The sequence below is a fragment of the Amblyraja radiata genome, chromosome 41 (assembly GCF_010909765.2).
Source record: "Amblyraja radiata isolate CabotCenter1 chromosome 41, sAmbRad1.1.pri, whole genome shotgun sequence".
Taxonomy (NCBI): domain Eukaryota; kingdom Metazoa; phylum Chordata; class Chondrichthyes; order Rajiformes; family Rajidae; genus Amblyraja; species Amblyraja radiata.
In genome coordinates, this window is record NC_045996.1 from 9,697,514 (window position 1) to 9,719,448 (window position 21,935).

Genomic DNA, 21,935 nt, shown 5'->3' on the forward strand with positions numbered 1-21,935 from the left:
GGTGTTTGCCAGTTCTCCACCCCGTGGTGTGTTTGAGGGGCTGCTAGATTAGCTGGGCATTGCCAACTTTGCCAGTGCTCTGGAATCTGTTAGGTGTTGTAAACACAGAAAGTTCCAGTGGATTAGTAATTGGGAATACAAAGACGGAACTATTCGGAAGGGAAGTCTTAACTTGAGTTTAAAACTCAAAGCTTACTGAGCAGCTGGGTTCAATGCTGGTGTGATCATTTGATCCCAGATGTGTTAGCAAGGATCATATTAGCTCCAGATCCCAGTGCTTGGCCACGTTTCCAGGGTTTTAATTCCATCGAAGTTGAGTCTCAAGAGACGATAGGTCGGAATTTGGATCAAAAATTAACCTGGTGGAACTCCGGGTTAAAATGACTCATTAGGCCATGAATTTGAGAGAGGGGTGGAAGTTTATAGAGAAGGTGATACAATTGGTTAGCTCCATGTGAAAACAGTACAGTGGTTGTCAATGTAATGGTGTTGGGATTGGTCAAAGACTGTTCCATATAGCCAGTCAAACTCAGGTGTAAAGAGCCCAAATGATGCCTGTGACTACCTACACCTTTTCGTTTAATTTAGAGATACAGTACAGAAACAGGCCCTTCGGCTAACTCAATCCGCATCGACTAGCAATCCCTGCACATCCTACTTCACCCGGGGCATTTATTTTACATTTATAACAATCCAATTAACCTACAAACCTGTACGCCTTTAGAGTGTGGGAGGGAACCAAAGTTTTCAGAAAACCCTCCAAAGTCACGGGGAGAATGTACTAACCCCGTACAGACAGCTCCCGTAGCCAGGATCGAACCTGGGTCACCGGCGCTGTAAGGCAGCAACTCTACCGCTGCGCCACTGTGCCGCACTTTCTTTTCAGGAAGTGAGGAGAATGGAAAAGAGAAGCTCATGGCAAGGAATTAGGCAACGTTTCAGGCCAAAACCCTTCTTCAGACCCGAACGTTTCGGCCCGAAACGTTGCCTATTTCCTTCGCTCCATAGATGCAGCTGCACCCGCTGAGTTTCTCCAGCATTTTTGTCTACCTTCGATTTTCCAGCATCTGCAGTTCCTTCTTAAACAGCTCATGGCAAGAACTAGTTCTACCAGGTGAATGAATGTCAGTGCCGGGATCTTTGCTGAAAGAAATTGTGTCAAACCGTTGTGAAGGGGGTGGAGGGGTATTAAGGCTGGGTGTCCACAAAAGTGAGGTGGGTGGATGGGAGCCAGGAAGTAGTCTAAAATGGAGGACATTGTTGTCTCCTGCCCTGTTCGTTTGGACTCCTTGCATAACTATTTGTATAACTGCACGATGAATTGAGACGATTACTTCCTTAACACAGCACAATGTGAGAGCCTGAAGAAGGGGTTTGGCCCGAAACGTTGCCTATCTCCTTCGCTCCATAGATGCTGCTGCACCCGCTGAGTTTCTCCAGCATTTTTGTGTACCTACAATGTGAGATGATGCAGGCTGTGGCAAGTGACTGGAGTTTGTTGGCAGACTTGCTCTCTCCAATTCCAATTCTAATTCTCTTCTCTTTTCTCTCCCCCCCCCCCCCCCCCCCCCATATTCAGTGATACAGCACTGCTGGCTTATTTTGAGTAACTTCTGTGTAAACAGTTCTGGGGCCCATGTGACTTTGTGGTGTACCTTTTTGTTTTTCTTGTGGGTTATTTACTGGACTTGGTGTCAGCTCTTTTAGAATCAGCCAGCAACAATCATTTAACTGTGTGTGTGTGTGTGTGTGTGTGTGTGTGTGTGTGTAACATAGGCAGCACCCCAGACCCTGACTGACTTGACTTTACCTACAGTGTTTTAACTTGTCACCAAATGCTTTGTGCTTTTGCTGGCCACTTTGCTTTGCCTTTGAGCAGCCAGCAAGACCTGCTGCAGTCCTGTGGTGGAGGTGGTTCCCCATTTCTTTATGGCGTGGAGTTCCATGCTTGCACGAAGAGCAATGAGTTGCCACGTCAGGGAGGTATGCAGCTTGGCAAGCCTGTGGGAGCCACCATCTCGTTCTTCCAGATGGAAGAAATCTTTCCACTTGGTATAAGGAATGGTCGTGGCTTTCCCCTCAATGATCAAGGCTCGCTGGAATAGTTAGCTGCCACTCTGACTGATCAGCAACTGTCTACATGTTCTGTGCCTGAGCTGTACTGGGGTGTAGCACAGTGGCACTGCACAGCGCCAGAGATCCAGGTTCGATCCTGACCTCGGGTGCTGTCTGTGTGGAGTTTGGAGCTTGCATGTTCTCCCTGTGACCGCGTGGGATTTCTCCGTGTACTCTGGTTCCCTCCACATCCCTGAGATGTGGAGGCCAAGTCAGTGGACATAGTTAAGGCAGAGATAGGTTCTTGATTAGTACGGGTGTTAGTGGAGGTTATGGGGAGAAGGCAGGAGAATGGGGTTAGGAGGGAGAGATAGATCAGCCATGATTGAATGGCGGAGTAGACTTGATGGACAGAATGACCTAATTCTGCTCCTATCACTTATGATCTTATGTGCAAGTTTGTAGGTTAATTATCTTCTGTAAATTACCCCTAGTATGTAGGTTGCAAAACTGGGACAACAGAGCTAGTGTACAGATGATTGTTGGTCAGTGTGAAGGGGCCCGTTTCTACACTGTATCTCTAAACTTTAGAATGGAGACGAGTAAACACTTTTTCTCACAGAGAGTTGTGAGTCTGTGGAATTCTCTGCCTCAGTGGGCGGTGGAGGCCGGTTCTCTGGATACTTTCAAGAGAGAGCTAGATAGGGCTCTTAAAGATAGCGGAGTCGGGGGATATGGGGAGAAGGCAGGAATGGGGTACTGATTGGGGATGATCAGCCGTGATCACATTGAATGGCGGTGCTGGTTCGAAGGGCCAAATGGCCTACTCCTGCATCTATTGTCTAAACTGGTTCCACTCATCACTGTATCATCTTGATTGCTTCGATTTAAGTGCTTGACTTTAATTAAAGGCAAAGGTTTGGCAGCCGGTAGTTAAGTTGAACTATGAAGAGCTTAACTTGGAATACATTGGAGAGATACATGTAAAATTAGATTAAAACTTGCATTTCGATAGTTCCTTTCACAACAATGGGACATCCTCTTGACAGTCGGTGCCAGAGAGCCAGCACAAATTGACCCTATTCTTATATTGCTAACAATTTATAAAACTTCTCACATTCTCATCAGCTTCCCCAGATTCGACCACTTGCCTACATACTAGGAACAGTTAACACCAGCCAATTAACATGCCAACCCGTTTGTGATCTATGTGGAAATCGGAGCACTAAAGAAGTGCAGGTGGTCACATCATCATTGTTGAAAACATCAGCGTGCCTTACAATGACAGTGATTGCAACTTCTACTGAAGTGTGGATGGCCGTTGGCTCACTAGGAGCTCATCCCCCCCTTTGACAGGTCTTGTTTTTGGTCCACAGCCCCCTCCTCACCTGGCAAACCAGGTGGAGGAGACAGTTTAGTCGCCGACTATCCGACCATGGAGCAGGTAGCACGGGATTACATGGTACCCGTGGCAGGGGGGGAACTCCTCCCCTGACCTGACAAAAGGTGGTCATGGAGAACATGCAAACTCCACCCAGAAGTCACTGAAGTTCAGATTGAACCCAGGTCTCTGCAGAAGCAACGGTTCTACCAACTGCTGCCGCCCGTGCAATATCTGTTAGTACTTTTCAAATGGAGTCACTTGTAGACATTGGAAGCAGTAATAGTGTAGCATGATCCCATGAAAAACATTTGGAAGCTTCACGTGCCATGTTTGTGTTTGGGATCAATGTTGGATCTTGTGCGTGGGAAATGAATGAGACAATTTTCACTGAGCCAGCCTATATCCCTCGTGTAATAAGGAGACATGGAGCCTCCACAACTCAATTACAAATCGGAGGAATGAGTTTTGGATTTGTAAATGACCTATTCATTTTCTATTATTCAGGTACTTCCTGCTCTTCCCAGAACTCGATGACAACGGTCGATCAAATGCTCCTGAGCTGGTCCCAGTGAAGGTAGGTTGACGGTTATCTCGTCTATTATTCCTCTTGGTGGAATTAGACCAGGTTTGGCAACCTACCCTGGTGAAGCCTTGATTTTCTGACGTGCCCTACCAACAAAGCTCCAATGTGGATGAAGCTTAACGCTGCCACTGAAGTCCCTCTTGCTTCCTGCTTTGCCTATGTCCATGCCTTGGTCATATTACCATCTTCAGTGTGACTGAATTGTGACTGAAGCGTAGGTTCACGAGATTGATCCCTGGGATGGCGGAACTGTCATATGAGGAAAGATTGAAAAGACTAGGCTTGTATTCACTGGAGTTTAGAAGGATGAGTGGGGATCTTATAGAAACATATAAAAATTATAAAAGGACTGGACAAGCTAGATGGAGGTAAAATGTTCCCAATGTTGGACGAGTCCAGAACCAAGGGCCACAGTCTTAGAATAACGGGGAGGTCATTTAAGACTGAGGTGAGAAAAAAACTTTTTCACCCAGAGAGTTGTGAATTTGTGGAATTCCCTGCCACAGAGGGCAGTGGAAGCCAAGTCACTGGATGGATTTAAGAGGGAGTTAGATAGAGCTCTAGGGGCTAGTGGAGTCAAGGGATATGGGGAGAAGGCAGGCACGGGTTATTGCTAGGGGACGATCAGCCATGATTACAATGGATGGCGGTGCTGGCTCGAAGGGCCGAATGGCCTCCTCCTGCACCTATTTTCTATGTTTCTAAGCCATTTAAGACTGTGAGAAACTTTTTGTAATAGAGAAAATCACATGTGGTTAATACAGATTTTAATAAAGGCCATTTTTTAAACATGTCCCAAACATTATGGAGAGCACTGTAGATGGGCTTTAAGTCTTTTGACCAAGTCTTGCATGGTGGGCTGGTCCGGAAGGTTCGGACGTGTTTGCAAATGTTATCCAATATTGGGTGGGCGATAGAAGGCAAGGAGAGAGGTATTGGGATGAGCCTCTAACTGGAAATCTATCAATGGTGTGCTACAGAAATCAGTGCTGTGCCTTCTGTAATATATATGACTTGGATATGAATGTGGAGGGTCTGATTAAGTTTGCAGGCAACACAAAAATTGTTGAGGTCGCAGATGAAGGTTATTTAAGGATACAGTGGAACATAACTCGCTGCCGAGCAGTGACAGAATTTAATCTGGACAAGTCAGGTAATGTACTTTGGGAGGTTATACTCTGATAGAAAATGTACAGGAAATGACCTTGGATGCACTTTTATAGTTTAGAGATACAGCACGGAAACGGGCCCTTCGGCCCACCGAGTCTGCACCGACCAGCGATCCCCGCACATTAACACAATCCCACACACTGCGGAGAATTTTTACATTGACCAAGCCAGTTTACCTACATACCTGTGCGTCTTTGGAGTGTGGGGGGAATCCGAAGAACTTGGAGAAAACCCACGCAGCGAGAACGGGCAAACTCCGCACAGACAGCACCCATAGTCGGTATCGAACTCGGGTCTCCAGCGCCGCAAGCGCTGTAAGGCAGCAACTCTACCGCTGCGCCACCGTGCCACCCTTAGTGAAGTCTGCTGTGTGATTTTACAAGATTGAATGCAAAAACTAAGAATGTCACTGTACCTAGATGCATGTAGGTGAGGGTGCAAAAAATATGATTGAAGCATTGAATTGGAGGTTATTTTATAGTGCTCATTTTTATCAGGTTAATCTGGTGCACTTCAGTTAAAACACTTCAGTTCACTGCTCTGTAGTTGCCACTCAAATTAACTATCTAAAGAAGGGCCTCGACCCGAAACGTCACCCATTCCTTCTCGCCAGAGATGCTGCCTGTCCCGCTGAGTTACTCCAGCTTAATCTCTGACTATCCTGGATGATTTGTTAAAGACCTGTTTTTTTTCTTTTAATTAAAAACCTTCACTGTCCCAAGTTTGCTTTTTGTAAACAGGAAGTTGAGACTCGATTTCTGTCCACAGTCAGACACACACTTCCTCTGCTTGTAGACAAAGAGGATCTTTCCTCGCCAGCAGTCATGCAAGGGTAGCAAATGGCTACTCCATAACCACCTGCTCCCTCCCCATCAAATACCCTACACCACTTCCCATCTCCTGTAGCTCATAGGCAGTTCATACCTACCTACCAGCCCTTCTGAAGTGCTTCTCTCTGCAAGCTTAACACTAACTTCTGAATTCTGCTCTCTTTTAAATCATCGCTGATGCATATGCCGTGGTTTATTTGTGATCCTTCAAACTGACGTAACATCTTGTATGTGTATGTGACAAATAAAGTTGACTTGACTTGAACGTAAGATTTGGTTTAGTTTAGAGATACAGCGCGGAAACAGGCCCTTCGGCCCACCGCGTCTGCACCGACCAGTGATCCCCACACACGAACACCGTCCTAGGCACACGGGGCACAGTTTTACATTTATACCAAGCCAATTAACCTACAAACCTGCACGTCTTTGGAGCGTGGGAGAAGACCGAATATCTCGGAGAAAACCCGAGTAGGTCACGGGGAGAACGTACAAACTCTGTACAGGCAGCACCGTGGTCAGGATCGAACCCGGGTCTCTGGTGCTGTGGGGCAGTAGCTCGACCGCTGCCTCACCGTCCACCTATCTGGATCAGGAATCTGCTGTTCGGCCCCTCAAGCCTGTTCCATTCTTTACCAAGATCGGGGATCTACCTTGACTCATTTTCCTGCCATCCTATCAGCAATATGCAAAATTGTGTTGGTCGCAGTTCAATGAATGACTGAGCCTCTGGGACAAATTGCCAAAGATTTGTCACTTTCAGAGTGAAATTTCTCTAAAAATTTTAGATTTCAATTCTGAATGCTTTGACCTCTGATTTAGACTGATCTCGTACTGGACTCGTCTCGTGTAAACATTGTATCTCCCCTGTTGAGACGCGTAAGAATTTTGTTTCAATGCGGTTGCCTTTGTCTTCTAAACTCGGCATATTCCATCTCTCATGGGCCATCCCGTTTCATGAGACGCTGAATAAAAGGACATGCCTTTAGAAAGGAGATGAGGAATTTCTTTACTCAGATGGTTGTGAATCGATGGAATTGATAGGTACAGCTTTACAAAAAAACAGTGCTGGAGTAAATCAGCGCGTCAGACAACATCCTTGGAGAAAATGGATAGTGGACATTTTTGGGTTTGGGTCCATACTTATCCATCACTTATCCATGTTCTCCGGGATGTGTTACCCGACCTGTTGCGTTACTTCTGCGCATTGTTCAAAGTTTTGGTCCATCTGACCAAATCTTAATGATTTGATAATGTTTGTATGGAGAGGCTTGAAGTTTGGTTTGTTATGCCCCTGTCCCACTTAGGAAACCTGAACGGAAACCTCTGGAGACTTTGCGCCCCACCCAAGGTTTCCGTGCGGTTCCCGGAGGTTTTTGTCAGTCTCCCTACCTGCTTCCACTACTTGCTACCTCCGGCAACCACCTGCAACCTCCGGGAACCTCACGGAAACCTTGGGTGGGGCGCAAAGTCTCCAGAGGTTTCTGTTCAGGTTTCCTAAGTGGGACAGGGGCATTAATGTTATACGTGTGTGTGTGTGTGTGTGTTTAGTACAACCTGTTTGCGTTTCTGCTGTGAACAGCGTGTTTCATGCTGTACCTTTTGCGCAGTGCTTTATATAGCAAGGTTTTGCATATTTCTGATGTGTTAAATTCAGGAACTGCAAAGGATGTGGTGGCTTGTTAGAAAATGAAAACTCGGTGCATTTCTTCTTTTTATCATGTAAGGGATTGTGAACATAGAGAGCTGGGCTGCACGGTTTGCCTACTGAGTCAATGAATATTCTATTCAGCACACTAACATCTGAAGATAGACACAAAACGCTGGAGTAACTCAGCGGGACAAGCAGCATCTCTGGACAGGAATGGGTGATGTTTATCGGATCCTTTGGACCCTTTTGTCTCAACCTGAAACGTCACCCATTCCTTCTCTCCAGAGATGCTGCTAATCCTGCTGAGTTACTTTATCTTCGGTTTAAACCACCATCTGCAGCTCCTTCGTACAGACTAACATCTGAGATGGACACAAAATGCTGGAGTAACTCAGCGGGTTAGGCAGCATCTCTGGAGAACATGGTTAGGTGATGTTTCGGATCAGTCAGTCTGAAGAAGGGTCTCAATCTGAAACGTTACCTTTCCATTTTCCCCAGAGGTGCTGCTTGACCCGTTGAGTTACTCTAGCACTTTGTCATGCGGTATGTGCCATCATCCGTAGTTCCTTTTTATTAGATACAAATTTTAGATTGTTTACAATACCAATTGGACTTGTGGATTTTCGGCTCTGATCCCCAACAACATCTGACTACCTCTGGGTCTGACTGGGTCTCTTTGTGTAGGGAGGAACTGCAGATGCTGGTTTAAACCAAAAACCGCCACAGAAAGCTGGAGTAACTCAGCGGGTCAGGCAGCATCCCTGGAGAAAAGGAATCTGACGTTTCGGGTCGAGACCCTTCTGGCACGGTCAAGGAAACGGGAACCGAGAGATATAGAAGGTACACAGGACAAATGAATGGAAGATATGCAGAAAGCAATGATAATCGGAGAAATGTGGAGCCCACAATGGTCCATTGTTGGCTGTGAGATGGGTAATAACGAGTTAACACAGACGGTGGAACTCGACAGGAGGACAGTAGAACTTCTCCTTATCGAGTCCACACACAAGATTAGAAGTTTTCAAAAGGGGACTGCAGATGCTGGAATATCGAAGGTACACAAAATTGCTGGGGAAACTCAGCGGGTGCAGCAGCATCTATGGAGCGAAGGAAATAGGTGACGTTTCGGGCCGAAACCCTTCTTCAGACAAGATTAGAAGTTGTTCAGCCAGAGCTGGGCACACTTCTCGGCATCTGCATACAATGGTGTCTGTCTTGTTGCTTCTTGTGCGTGATGGTGGAAAGATTGGTGGAAACAGGGCTGCGACATGAACGCTCTTTCCTAGACCCCGCAGTAAAACTAACACGATGATTAGGGTGAGGGAGGGATGGAGAGAGAGGGGATCCAAGGGTTACTTGAAGTTGGAGAAATCAATATTCGTACCGCTAGTTCGTAAGCTGCCCAAGCAAAGACCAGAAAAAGGTACGACTCTTTGGGCAACTACTCGCGACCTCTTTCAAAGAGTGGCTGCTTGTTCAGTGTCCAATGCACCCCATCCTCCTCCAATCACTCTCCTGTTTAATGCACCCCAGGGAACTGTGGATGTTGGAGCTTTCAGGCAATCAGTGCTGGTGTTACTCGGTGGATCAGGCAGCATCTCTGGCGGATGTGCATAGGCAATGTTTTGGGCCGAGACCTTCTCTTTAACAACCTTTTTCTCTGGCTATCAGGACAATTCCTTGAAATGATTCCTAGTTTTCTGGTGCTTCCTGGCCCTCAAAGCAGGACCAGTCCTGTATTAGCTCCTCCAATGTTTCAATGGCACTTTATTGTCAAATATACCTAGTTACAAGGAAATTGATTTTACAGAGGGTTCAGTAAAAATCTTACTAGACACAGACACAATCTTACTTGAATGCAAGAGTGTAGTAACAGTAGATTACACTGAGTGCACCTGAGTCGCCACAGTCTCAGTGCCATTTTGTACGATTAAAATCCATAGTTGTTAAAGATATAGTCTTAAGGGCCTGTCCCACTTACGCGATTTTTTTTCGGGTCTTGCCGGCACCCGTCATAGTCGCAGCAGGTCTCCAAAAATTTCCAACATGTTGAAAATCCATCAGCTATCAGAAAAAAGTACGACTCTTTGGGCGACTACTCACGACCATACAGGCGTCACCCCGCGAAGGCTCTCTCGTGTTAGTGGCCATTCCCTGCCCTCTTGAGGATATTCCTGACACTATTTCCATTAGACTTGGAGTAGAATTATATCATTGGAGTCTGCTCTGCCATTCGATCATGGATGATGTATTTTTCCCTCAACCCCATTTTCCTGCCACCTTCCCATAACCTTTGATACCCTTTGGAATCAAGAGCCTATCAATCTCTGCTTTAAAAAATAGCCATTGAAGACAAATGCCCAATTCCCAGCAAGAACAGGGAACTCATTTGGTTCCCATTATTAAAGTTAATATTAATTGCAAGGCATCTTCCAAAAGACCTTGCTATCTATGTCTGTGTTCTGCCTGTATACTGATTGCTATGTATCCTACAACAGTACTCGCTAGAATTTAGAAGAATGAGGGGGGATCTTATAGAAACTTACAAAATTCTTAAGAGGTTGGACAGGCTAGATGCAGGAAGATTGTTCCCGATGTGGGGGAAGTCCAGAACAAGGGGTCACAGTTTAAGGATAAGGGGGAAGTCTTTTCGGACCGAGATGAGAATTTTTTTTTTCACACAGAGAGTGGTGAATCTGTGGAATTTTCTGCCACAAAATAGTTGAGGCCAGTTCATTGGCTATATTTAAGAGGGAGTTAGATGTGGCCCTTGTGGCTAGAGGGATCAGGGGGTATGGAGAGAAGGCAGGTACAGGATATTGAGTTGGATGATCAGCCATGATCATATTGAATGGCGGTGCAGGCTCGAAGGGCCGAATGGCCTACTCCTGCACCTATTTTCTATGTTTCTAACAGTGACACTGCTGCTGAAGTGTATTGGCTGTGGAGACCGTTCAGGATATCCTAGGTTGAAGGGCACTGTGTATGGAAGGTTGTTCTGCCGTTTCAAAGCAAAGCCATCTGCAATGAGCTGGAAGCTGTGGTTGAATTCTGTGCAATTGGAGTGTGTCAGAGTGAAAGAGTGAGTCATTGTTAAAGCAGAAAGGCGCTTCCATTTTTAGCATTATTGTCATGCATTGTGTGTCAAGATCGGAGCTCTGCTTTTCAATTCCCAAACTTGTTTGTAGAGGTTTGCATCTCTGAGCAACCCAAATTGAACTTGAAATTGGATGAAGCCACACTCTTGCATTGGGTGTGATGGTTGTGGGTATACACACTGACTTAATTAGATGTATGTTTGTGCTAATAACATTGGATTCATCATACTTGGGGCAGTAAGTGTGTGGTAATGTGATTCATCCATTCGAGTTCCTTCCACCCTGCGCATGTATTAAGAATTCAGAAACTTGTCTCTGAATGAAAGGTTATTTTTGGAAGTTGAGGTCAAGGGTTTAAAAAATGGGCAAATAGAATTTCTTCACGTTGCAAGTTACATTTTTCACTGAGACCCACATCCTCATTCTTTTGCACCCATCCAAATCCATCATCAATAACCTCCAAAGATGCTGGAGTAACTCAGCAGGACAGGCAGTATCTCTAGAATGAATGGATGATGTTTCCCGTCAGGTCGCTCCTCAGACAGTCTGAAGAAGGGTCTCTACCCGAAGGGCCTGTTTCCGCGCTGTATCTCTAAACTAAACTAAGCCTGTTGCTGAAGCCTCATTAAGTACATGGAGCAATGTATATATTGATTTCCCAAGCACATTACCGATCACTTCCATCTCATTCAGTTCACAATAACATGCAGTCACGTTGGCGCAGCGGCAGAGTTGCTGCCTCACAGCGAATACAGCGCCGGAGACCCGGGTTCAACCCCGACTACGGGTGCTGTCTGTACGGAGTTTGTACGTTCTCCCCGTGACCTGCCTGGGTTTTCCCCAAGATCTTCGGTTTCCTCCCACACTCCAAAGACGTACAGGTTTGTAGGTTAATGGGCTTGGTAAATCTAAAAATTATCCCTAGCGTGTGTAGGATAGTGTTAATGTGCGGGGATGGCTAGTCGGCGCGGATCTGATGGGCCGAAGGGCCTGTTTCCCTGCTGTATCTCTAAACTAGACATACTTTCACTAACTCCTCATACTGACTTTTCACTATAACTTTTAGAACAGTATTTGGTTGCATGTCACAAACCTGTTAGAAGGGCTTCAGTTTAGTCTTGACTTACACCAACTCTGTATCCATAATCGGTACTCTCCGAAGTTGCTCCACTCCGTCCTGTTATTGTCTAAGCTCAGTGTTTGTTGACATATCCCAATATATTGTAATGCAGCCTGCCCTTTAAAATCTCCCAGCTATTTAGTGACCTCATCACCTTCAACATCAGCCACTGCTCTTCAATTACTGAGGTATTCAGCACAGGCTTCTGGTGGCAGTCACACAACTAGTGGTGCTGCTGCCTCCACTACGGTGAACTATGCGGCACGGTGGCGCAGCGGTAGAGCTGCTGCCTGACCGCGTCAGAGACCCGGGTTCGACCCTGACTGTACAGGTGCTGTCTGTACGGAGTTTGCACGTGCTCCCTGTGACCGCCTGGGTTCTCTCAGGATGTCTCCCACACTTTCCTCCCCCACTCCAAAAACATGCAGGCTTGTAGGTGAATTGGCTTCTGTAAATTGTGTGTAGGATACAACTAGTGTACGGGTGATAGCTGGTCGGCGTAGACTCGGTGGGCTGACAGACCTGTTTCCACACTGTATCTCTAAACTAAACAAGATGCTGGAGTAACTCAGCGGGTCAAGCCGCATCCCTGGGGAACAGTGATAGGTAACATTTTGGGTTGGCTGAAACATCCCTACTCGTTATCACCTATCCCCTTTCTCTGGAGATGCTTCCTGATCTGCTAAGTTGCTCCAGCACTTGTGTCTATCTTTGGCATAAACCAACATCTGCAGTTCTTTGTTTCTACATTTTAGTAAAGTGTGCTGGGTGCCAATGGCCACCTTGCCGTGTTTTCCCAATGACCACCTTGCCGTGTTTTGCTAATGGCCACCTTGCCATGTTTTGCCAATGGCCACCTTGCCTGATGGAAATATTGACCTGAATACTGGTCAAAACTCACCGGCAATTCTCTGAAGATGATGCCATGCGATCTCTCCCCCTGCGAAGAGATGGGCTCTATCTCTTGGAAATTTTTTTTATGTTTTTGAGTGGAATTGCAATCTTTAATGTTTTGCATTGTAACATTTTGTCTTTGTGGGCCACTGATCTTTCCAATTAAGCTTGGCAACATTCATTGACAAAACACGGCAAGGTGGCCATTGGCACCCAGCACACTTTACTAAACCTTGCTGTGCACAAAATGTAGAAACCAAGAACTGCAGATGTTGGTTTCTGCCAATGATAGACACAAACTGCTGGAGCAACTTAGCAGATCAGGAAGCATCTCTGGAGACAAGGGCCGTGCTGCCTATTTGCTTGTGACTTGAGTTTGGCTGCAGATTGAGATTGAAATGAAGTGAATTAACCAGCAGCTTGTGGGAATGGATGAAAGCATTGCCTCTCGTTCTATCACTGGTGAATATCTTGCTGTTTGTTTGAAGTAAAAGGTAGTATGTTGTATGTCGCGACTTGCTGTGGGGCGGCTGTTGCATCTCCCTGTGTTTGATGAACACTGACTCCTTGAGTTTCTCTATCCTCGTAGATTCCGCGCAGTGTTTGAGGGGGACGCGTTGCTGAGGATCCCGTGGCTGGGGTTGGGGCAGGAGCCTCCCCTGCATCTGCAGCTGAATCCCTGGTTTTTCCTTGGCACATTTCGGTCCCAACATGAATGAAGTGTCCGTTGTGAAGGAGGGCTGGCTTCATAAACGAGGTGAGTGCAACACCAGACTTGAACCTAAACTCCCATTGCTTCAGCGGCCTTCAGACTGTGCAGCTGGCATTGCTGAGGAGATCCAAGGGCAGCAGATACGGTCGCCCAAATGCCTGCACCATTCTGATTTGAAAATGTCAATGAATTGTGCATTTTCAACCTACGGAGTCAATGTCAGCTCACAGTGCAATCCCACCAACCTAGTCTCCTCGCTTCTTTCTCAGTCACCTATTCCACAGTGTATGTCCGCCCCTAGTCCTACAATCCCTGTATACCAGGAGCAATGTACATGCCCAGTGATCCTACCAATTAGTCTATTGTGGGAGCGAACCTGAACACCTTGAAGAAACTCTCTCGGTTCCAATAGACAATAGACAATAGGTGCAGGAGTAGGCCATTCGGCCCTTCGAGCCAGCACGCCATTCAATGTGATCATGGCTGATCATCCCCAATCAGCACCCCGTTCCTGCCTTCTCCCCATATCCCCTGACTCCACCATCTTTAAGAGCCCTATCTACCTCTCTCTTGTTCCAGAGAGTGATTGCGGTCTCTGACCAGACAGTGGTGCAGCTGGTAGAGCTGCTACCTCAGCGTTAAAGTCCCCGTGTGTAATTCTGACCTCGGGTGCTGTCTGTGTGGAGTTTCCATGGTTTCCCTGAGATTGTGTGAGTTTCCTCGGGGGCTACGGTTTTGTCCCACAGCCCAAAAACGTGCAGGTTTGTAGGTTAATTGGTCTCTGTAAATTGGCCTTCATGTGTGGGGTAGTTTACACGATGAGAATATGGTGTGGTCTCAATGGACAACAGGGCCTGTTCCCATGCTGTATCTTGCTGGCTCGAAGGGCTGAATGGCCTCCTCCTGCACCTATTTTCTATGTTCTATGTTCTAATTAATTGGGGAGAAAAAAACTCCACACAGGGCCAGTGGTCACCATTGAGCTTGTACCCTTGTGTACTAATAAAAATGTTGGACCTGCCCCTGCCTCTGGAGAGAAGGAATGGGCGACGTTTCGGGTCGAGACCCTTCTTCCGACTGTTCTTGAAACGTCACTGTGGTCACACCTTTATTTTGCTGACTGGAGCAGGGGAGATGGCTATCCGCTATATTCTTGTGCCAATATTCTTGTGTCACTAAATGCTGACATTGCATTCCTTGAGTGGAAATTGTAAATGAGTTCCTACCCTGTGCCAAAAGGTGGATGCATCTCATTATGATTTTGATGGCCAAATTTAAGTCTGAGTGGTCACAGTGCCACGTAGAGTGGAGGAAGGAACTGCAGATACTGCTTGAAACTGAAGATAGACACAAAAAGCTGGAGTAACTCAGTGGGACCGGCAGCGTCTCTGCAGAGAAAGAATAGGTGACGTTTCGAGACTAGTCTGAAGAAGGGTCTCGATCCGAAACGTCGCCCATTCCTTCTCTCCAGAGATGAGTCCCGCCAGTCCCGCTGAGTTACTCCAGCTTTTTGTGCCATGTAGTGTTGTGAGGCAGGGAAAGCTTCAACCGGTCGGAGGTAGGAAGACTGCATTGCCAGTTGTCACGGGCTGTAACTCTGACTGTTCTGCTTGTGGTGAATGTGATTCCCCTGCCTTAAGTTGAACAGCTCTATTTGCATTCAAATGCTAAAGGATGAGAGGTGATGAAGCTGCCCCCGAGTCTGAAGAAGGGTTTCGGCCCGAAACGTCGCCTATTTCCTTCGCTCCATAGATGCTGCTGCACCCGCTGAGTTTCCCCAGCACTTTTGTGTACCCCCGAACTAGATCCTCCTTGATGTCGCCTTAGTTTTTTCTACCTGTTTGTTTTAGTATTTCTTCAAAATGGATGCCGAGAATCCATCGCTATATTCTCACCGCCCGACCCATTGACTTGTGTTTATTATCTACTGAAGTACTGCACGCTTTTTAAAAGGCTATCTATCAATTCCATTGAGACCGATTCACCTTTGTGTTGTAGTCGAGCATTCCTACTAATTATAATTTAGATGCAGTGCAGAAACGGGCCCTTCAGCCCACCGAGACCTTGCCCACCATCAATCGGCCATATGCTAGTGAGAAGGTACACAAAAAAGCTGGAGAAACTCAGCGGGTGCAGCAGCATCTATGGAGCGAAGAAAAAAGGCAACGTTTCGGCACGAAACGTTGCCTTTTTCCTTCGCTCCATAGATGCTGCTGCACCCGCTGAGTTTCTCCAGCTTTTTTGTGTACCTTCGATTTTCCAGCATCTGCAGTTCCTTCTTAAATACCAGTGTGAAGGAATGGGTGACATTTCGGGTCGAGACCCTTCAGACGAGAGTCGGGGAAAGGGAAACAACCTGAAATTTCACCCACTCCTCTCCACAGATGCTGCCCGTCCCGCTGAGTAGCACCAGCATTGTGTGCCCATCAATGGTTTAAAGCAGCATCTGCAGTTCTTTCCCACCCACATACCAGTTCTGTTATCCCACTTTTGTATCTTACACACTTGGGGGCAATTGACGGAGGCCAATTAACGGGAAACCGGGGCTCACGGACAACCCACGAGGAGAACATGCATACTCCGCACAGAGAGCACCCGTGGTCAGGATTGAACCCAGGTCTCTGGCGCTGTGGCAGCAGCTCTACCACTGGGCTGTCCTAAATCTTCAAAGACTTTCGGGCATCCCTATTTGCAGTCCCTTTCCACTGGCAGCCATGTTATCAACTTCCAAGGCCACAAGCTCGGACATATTCCACTTGTCTCCCCTTCGTACTTGTAACCCACCTCTTTGGCCATCCTGTTCTAATATGTTGCACATTATAAAATGATTGTAGGTGTTAAAGGAGAGAAGGTAGACACAAAGTACTGAAGTAACTCAGCGGGTCAGGCAGCATCTCCGGGGGGGAAATGATGGGTGGCGTTTTGGATAGGGAACCCTGCAAGTCACTTTAGTTCAGAAGAAGGGTTCTGACCTGAAACGTCACCTATCCTTTTCCCCCTCAGATGCTGCCTGACCCGCTGAGTTAATCTAGCACTGTGTATCTTCAGTGTAAGCCAGCATCTGCAGTTCCTTCCTACACATTGTACAAAGAAAGGTTTGTTCTGTAAGTGCCATTCCAGTCAGTGTTGTCATTAACTGACTCATTAAGAGCTCTGATGAGAAGGACTTCAATGGAGCCCATCCTTCTTTAAAATAAAATCTGGTCATTGCTGTTAAGGGGGTTGCGCATTGAAATCCCAAATTAAGGTCTCGGTCTCTGTCCCTGGACAATGGAAGGGTTGTTCGGAGCATTTATCTAAATTAGACTCTCTCAAGAATTGGTTTCATGAGATAAAATGGTAAGAAAGTGGCCGATTCGGGCACTCCAAGTAGCGGAGTTTGTTCGACCGTCCCGACGTAGGAGTTTGGATCATTCCGACGAGAGGGCCTGTACATCCGGCTGTCGGTAGCGGCGACTACGGAGGGTTCATGGCACCGACCACGGATGAACAAAGGAGGACTGACTGAACATTGTTGCCTTCACCACTGTGAAGAATGCTGTGGTGGATGTTTGTGTTAAATTCTATTGTGTATTGTGTGTTCTTTTTGAGTGTATCGCTGCTGGCAAATTCATTTCACTGCACCTTAGTTGGTGCATGTGACGAATAAATTTGTATTGTATTGAATTTTTAACTTTGTTTATGGGCAAGCATGTTCTTGTCTGTGTGCCCAGTGCTGGATTGGAACCACCAACGTGCTATGAAGTGGTTAAGGTGCTGGTGTGACCAGTGGGGATGCGTTTGCATGGAAAAGGGCAAACATTTCTCCTGAGGAATGAATGCCGTCCTGACCTTGCTCACTGTGCTGTTTGCTGTTTGCAGGTGAATATATTAAAACATGGAGACCCAGGTACTTCCTGTTGAAATCGGACGGTTCTTTTATCGGCTACAAGGAAAAGCCTGAGAGCCCAGATCACGGTTTGCCACCTCTAAACAACTTCTCCGTAGCAGGTGAGTCTTTAATGACTTTGCGTATTAGTTGGTGTCTGCGTATAACTTGCAGAAGGTAGACACAAAATGCTGGAGTAACTCAGCAGGCGGGGCAGCGTCTATGGAGAGAAGGAATTGGTGACATTTCAGAAGGGTCTCGACCCGAAACGTCGCCAATTCCTTCTCTCCATAAATGCTGCCTCACCCGCTGAGTTACTCCAGCATTTTGTGTCTACCTTCGATTTACCAGCATCTGCAGTTCTCTCTGAAATATAACTTGCAGAAGTTCCCTTTCAAATTGGGCCCCGTCTCTGATTCAAGTCTCAATCCCCAAAACATGGGTTTCATTTGTAAGAATGCCATAGTGCAGGGTAGCTCTCAATTACCTGAAGACAATAGGCCTTTGTACTTCAAGAATGAATTGCTAACAATCACCCTTGTGGATTTAGACTCAATGCTGGAGTAACTCAGCGGGACGGGCATCATCTCTGGAGTGAAGGAATGCGTGATGTTTTGGGTCAAGCCCCTTCTTAAACGTCACCCATTCCTTCTCTCCGGAGATGCTGCCTGTCCTGCTGAGTTACTCCAGCACTTGGTCTATCTGGTGTAAACCGGCATCTGCAGTTCCTTCCTACACACCAGTCTGACCTCCCTCCTATAATGTTGCGACCAAGCTCCAGCTACAGTACATCGGTCTGGCACGTTGCAGCTCTCTGGACTGGCAACATGGACATGATCACATTCTGTTTGTCAAAATGACCAACACCTGTCATTTTAACCTAATTCCTTAACTTAATTTCCCTTCACTGCGACTAAAACCTGGACCTTGCTATATAGTTCCAACAACTTGTGTTCTGAACTGCTAGTCTAGTCTTTGGTTTTTCCTTGTTTCTATACACTATTTCCAAACACATCCGACATGATTAACGAGCATTCACCACCCTCTTAGAAGGCACTAAAATATTTGGTGTCCTCTAGACTCTCCTGATCTCTCCCCCATATTGAAGCATATAGAAAAAATGTAACGTCATTCATTCCTTCTATCCCGCGATGCGGCCAGTTCTGCTGAGTTACTCCAGCATTTTGTGTCTATCTTCGGTGCAATTCCTTCCTACACACTTGGGTTGAATTGCCTGCTGATTCATGCTGTGATGCTGATGGAATAGCACAGGTCTGTAATTGCTTTCTTTCTCTGCTCGGACCAGAATGCCAACTAATGAAGACCGAGAGGCCACGGCCCAACACGTTTATCATTCGGTGTTTGCAGTGGACGACAGTGATCGAGAGGACTTTTCATGTCGACACACCGGATGAAAGGTGAGGGTGGGGTGAAGGTGCAAAGCAAAGGCCTTAACACCACGGATCCTCACACAAATCGCCTTCCCCTGGAGGTGGAGTCTTGGTCACCTGTGTGAAGTGCGTGGCCTGGCCTTCAGTTTATATAATGTTTGTGGTGCGTCAATTAGACAATAGACAATAGGTGCAGGAGTAGGCCATTCGGCCCTTCGAGCCAGCACCGCCATTCAATGTGATCATGGCTGATCATCCCCAATCAGTTCCCCGTTCCTGCCTTCTCCCCATATCCCCTGACTCCGCTATCTTTAAGAGCGCTATCTAGCTCTCTTGAAAGCATCCAGAGAACTTGCCTCCACCGCCCTCTGAGGCAGAGAATTCCACAGACTCACTACTGTCTGGGAGAAAAAGTCTCTGTTCTAAATGGCTTACCCCTTATTCTTAAACTGTGTGGCCCCTGGTTCTGGACTCCCCCAATATCGGGAACATGTTTCCTGCCTCTAGCGTGTCCAAACCCTTAACAATCTTATGTTTCAATGAGATACCCTCTCATCCTTCTAAACTCCAGAGTGTACAAGCCCAGCTGCTCCATTCTCCCAGCAATTGACCCTGTTGTGTAGATGCAAGGGGATAAGATGCAGCATGGATGGCTGATGAGCGGGAGACATATCCTCTTCCGTAGCAGCGGCACATAGTTGAGTCCGTTTCAGGGCCTGTCCCACTTTCACGACCTCTGCCGAGTTTGCCCTTGACTCGTACTCGCAGCATGGTCGTCACGAAGTCATAGGTAGGTGGTGATGCTTATCATAGGTACTCGTGGCATCAAGTCAGTCGGGGCGTTTTTCTAGCCTGATGAAAAATGTCTACGAGTAAAAAAAGGTCGTGCATTAGGTCATAGACATAGAAACATAGAAAATAGGTGCAGGAGTAGGCCATTCGGCCCTTCGAGCCTGCACCGCCATTCAATATGATCATGGCTGATCATCCAACTCGGTATCCTGTACCTGCCTTCTCTCCATACCCCCTGATCCCTTTAGACACAAGGGCCACATCTAACTCCCTCTTAAATATAGCCAATGAACTGGCCTCAACTATCTTCTGTGGCAGAGAGTTCCACAGATTTACCACTCTCTGTGTGAAAAATGATTTCCTCATCTCGGTCCTAAAGGATATCCCCTCTATCCTTAAGCTGTCATGAAAGTGGGACAGGCCCTTTAGCATCTCCCTCCCAACTTGCCCTGCCATTGAGGGTGGTCGTGGCACAGATTTGTTCATCTGCATCGCTGTCTTAACTACAAAAAAGGTTGAGGTATTTAATTTGTAATGTTTACTAGGTTTTCTTTAAGGATCCAGTTGAATAATTTGTACCACTGAGCGATCCTTTTTATTTTTCATTTTTCAAGCAGAATATTTGTCCTTCACCAGTTTCAGTTAGAAAACCTAAATTCAGTTGGTGGTTTGTACTCCATAATAAAGAAGAACTGTGTGCCTGGCAGCTGTTGTGGTGCAGTTGGTAAAGGCAGGGCATAGTGGCGCAGCTGGTAGAGCCGCTGTCTCACGGCGCCAGGCACGCAGGTTTGATCCTGACATCGGGTGCTGTCTGTGTGGAGTTTGCACGTTCTTCCTGTGACCGCGAGGGTGTTCCGGTTTCCCCCCCATATTCCAAGACTCGCAGTTTAACAAGCCTCTGTAAAATTCCCCAAGTGTGAAGTGAAGAACTGGAGTGAAAGGGTGGTCAATGGCTAGTGCCAACTCGGTGGGCCGAAGGGCCTGTTTCCATGTGTTGCCTTTCAGTTTTGGTCCCCTAATTTGAGGAAGGGCATTCTTGCCATTGAGGGAATGCAGCGTAAGTTCACAGGATTAATTCCTGGGATGGCGGGACTGTCATATGCTGAGAGAATGGAGCGGCTGGGCTTGTACACTCTGGAGTTCAGAAGGATCTTATTGAAACATATAAGATTATTAAGGGTTTGGATACGCTAGAGGCAGGAAACATGTTCCCAATGTTGGTGGAGTCCAGAACCAGGGGCTACAGTTTAAGAATAAGGGGTAAGCCATTTAGAATGGAGATGAGGAAACACTTTTTCCACACAGAATTGTGAGTGTGGAATTCTCTGCCTCAGAGGGTGGTGGAGGCTGGTTCTCTGGACTTTCAAGAGAGCTAGATAGGGCTCTTAAAGATAGTGGAGTCAGGGGATATGGGGAGAAGGCAGGAACGGGGTACTGATTGGGGATGATCAGCCATGATCACATTGAATGGCAATGCTGGCTCGTAGGGCCGAATGGCCTACTCCTGCACCTTTTGTCTATTGGCTATAAATCAATGAATTGCTCTTTGTTCCCGGTTTCTCCAGAGAGGAGTGGACACGAGCTATTCAGACGGTTGCCAATAGCTTAAAGCACCTGGAGCCGGGAGATGACCCGATGGATGACAAAGGTGGTTCCCCCAGTGACAGCTCGGGAATGGAAGACATGGAAGTGTCGATGTTGAAGTCGAGGAATAAAGTGGTTAGTGCATAGATTCATCTGTGTAAAGCATTACTTATCTTACGTATGGCGTGCACAGCCTAAAGTTGTAGGACAACTTGTTCTATTTGACCTTATTTGATTGTGCATGCCAGGTTGATTGCATTCGTCAAAACAGAGCGGACCCCGTGAAGGTTGCAATATCCCACTCCCCAAAGCATTACTAATGATGGGATAACCATATAACATATAACAATTACAACACGGAAACAGGCCATCTAGTCCGTGCCGAACACTTACTCTCACCTAGTCCCATCTACCTGCACTCGGACCATAACCCTCCATTCCTTTCCCGTCCATATACCTATCCAATTTATTTTTAAATGATAAAATCGAACCTGCCTCCACCAGTTCCACTGGAAGCTCATTCCACACAGCGAATCCCGCTTGGAGTGCATACTGTCGTTGTGTCCTTGGGCAAGACACTTCACCCACCTTTGCCTGTGTGTGAATGTGTGTGAGTGATTGGTGGTGGTCGGAGGGGCCGTAGGCGCAGATTGGCAGCCACGCTTCCGTCAGTCTGCACCAGGGCAGCTGTGGCTACAGAAGTAGCTTACCACCACCGAGTGTGACTGAGGAGTGAATGAATAATGCGATGTAAAGCGCCTTGAGTATTAGAAAGGCGCTATATAAATCCCATCCATTATTATTAT

At 46.8% G+C, this 21,935-nt stretch overlaps 1 protein-coding gene across 2 annotated transcripts in view; it reads left to right on the forward strand.

Moving 5' to 3' along the window:
* LOC116967830 (RAC-beta serine/threonine-protein kinase) overlaps window positions 1–21,935 on the forward strand; it is an 87,456-nt gene that overhangs the window by 41,093 nt on the left and 24,428 nt on the right. The window contains exons 2-6 of one of the 2 annotated variants that reach the window (XM_033014445.1): window positions 3,944–4,013; window positions 13,372–13,539; window positions 17,356–17,484; window positions 18,669–18,780; window positions 21,111–21,264. In XM_033014445.1, the coding sequence (XP_032870336.1) occupies window positions 13,494–13,539; window positions 17,356–17,484; window positions 18,669–18,780; window positions 21,111–21,264 (441 nt within the window). In that variant the 5' untranslated portion in view covers window positions 3,944–4,013; window positions 13,372–13,493. Of the gene's footprint in view, window positions 1–3,943; window positions 4,014–8,490; window positions 8,511–13,371; window positions 13,540–17,355; window positions 17,485–18,668; window positions 18,781–21,110; window positions 21,265–21,935 lie in introns of those variants that run through there. The other variant, XM_033014446.1, reaches the window with a different exon arrangement.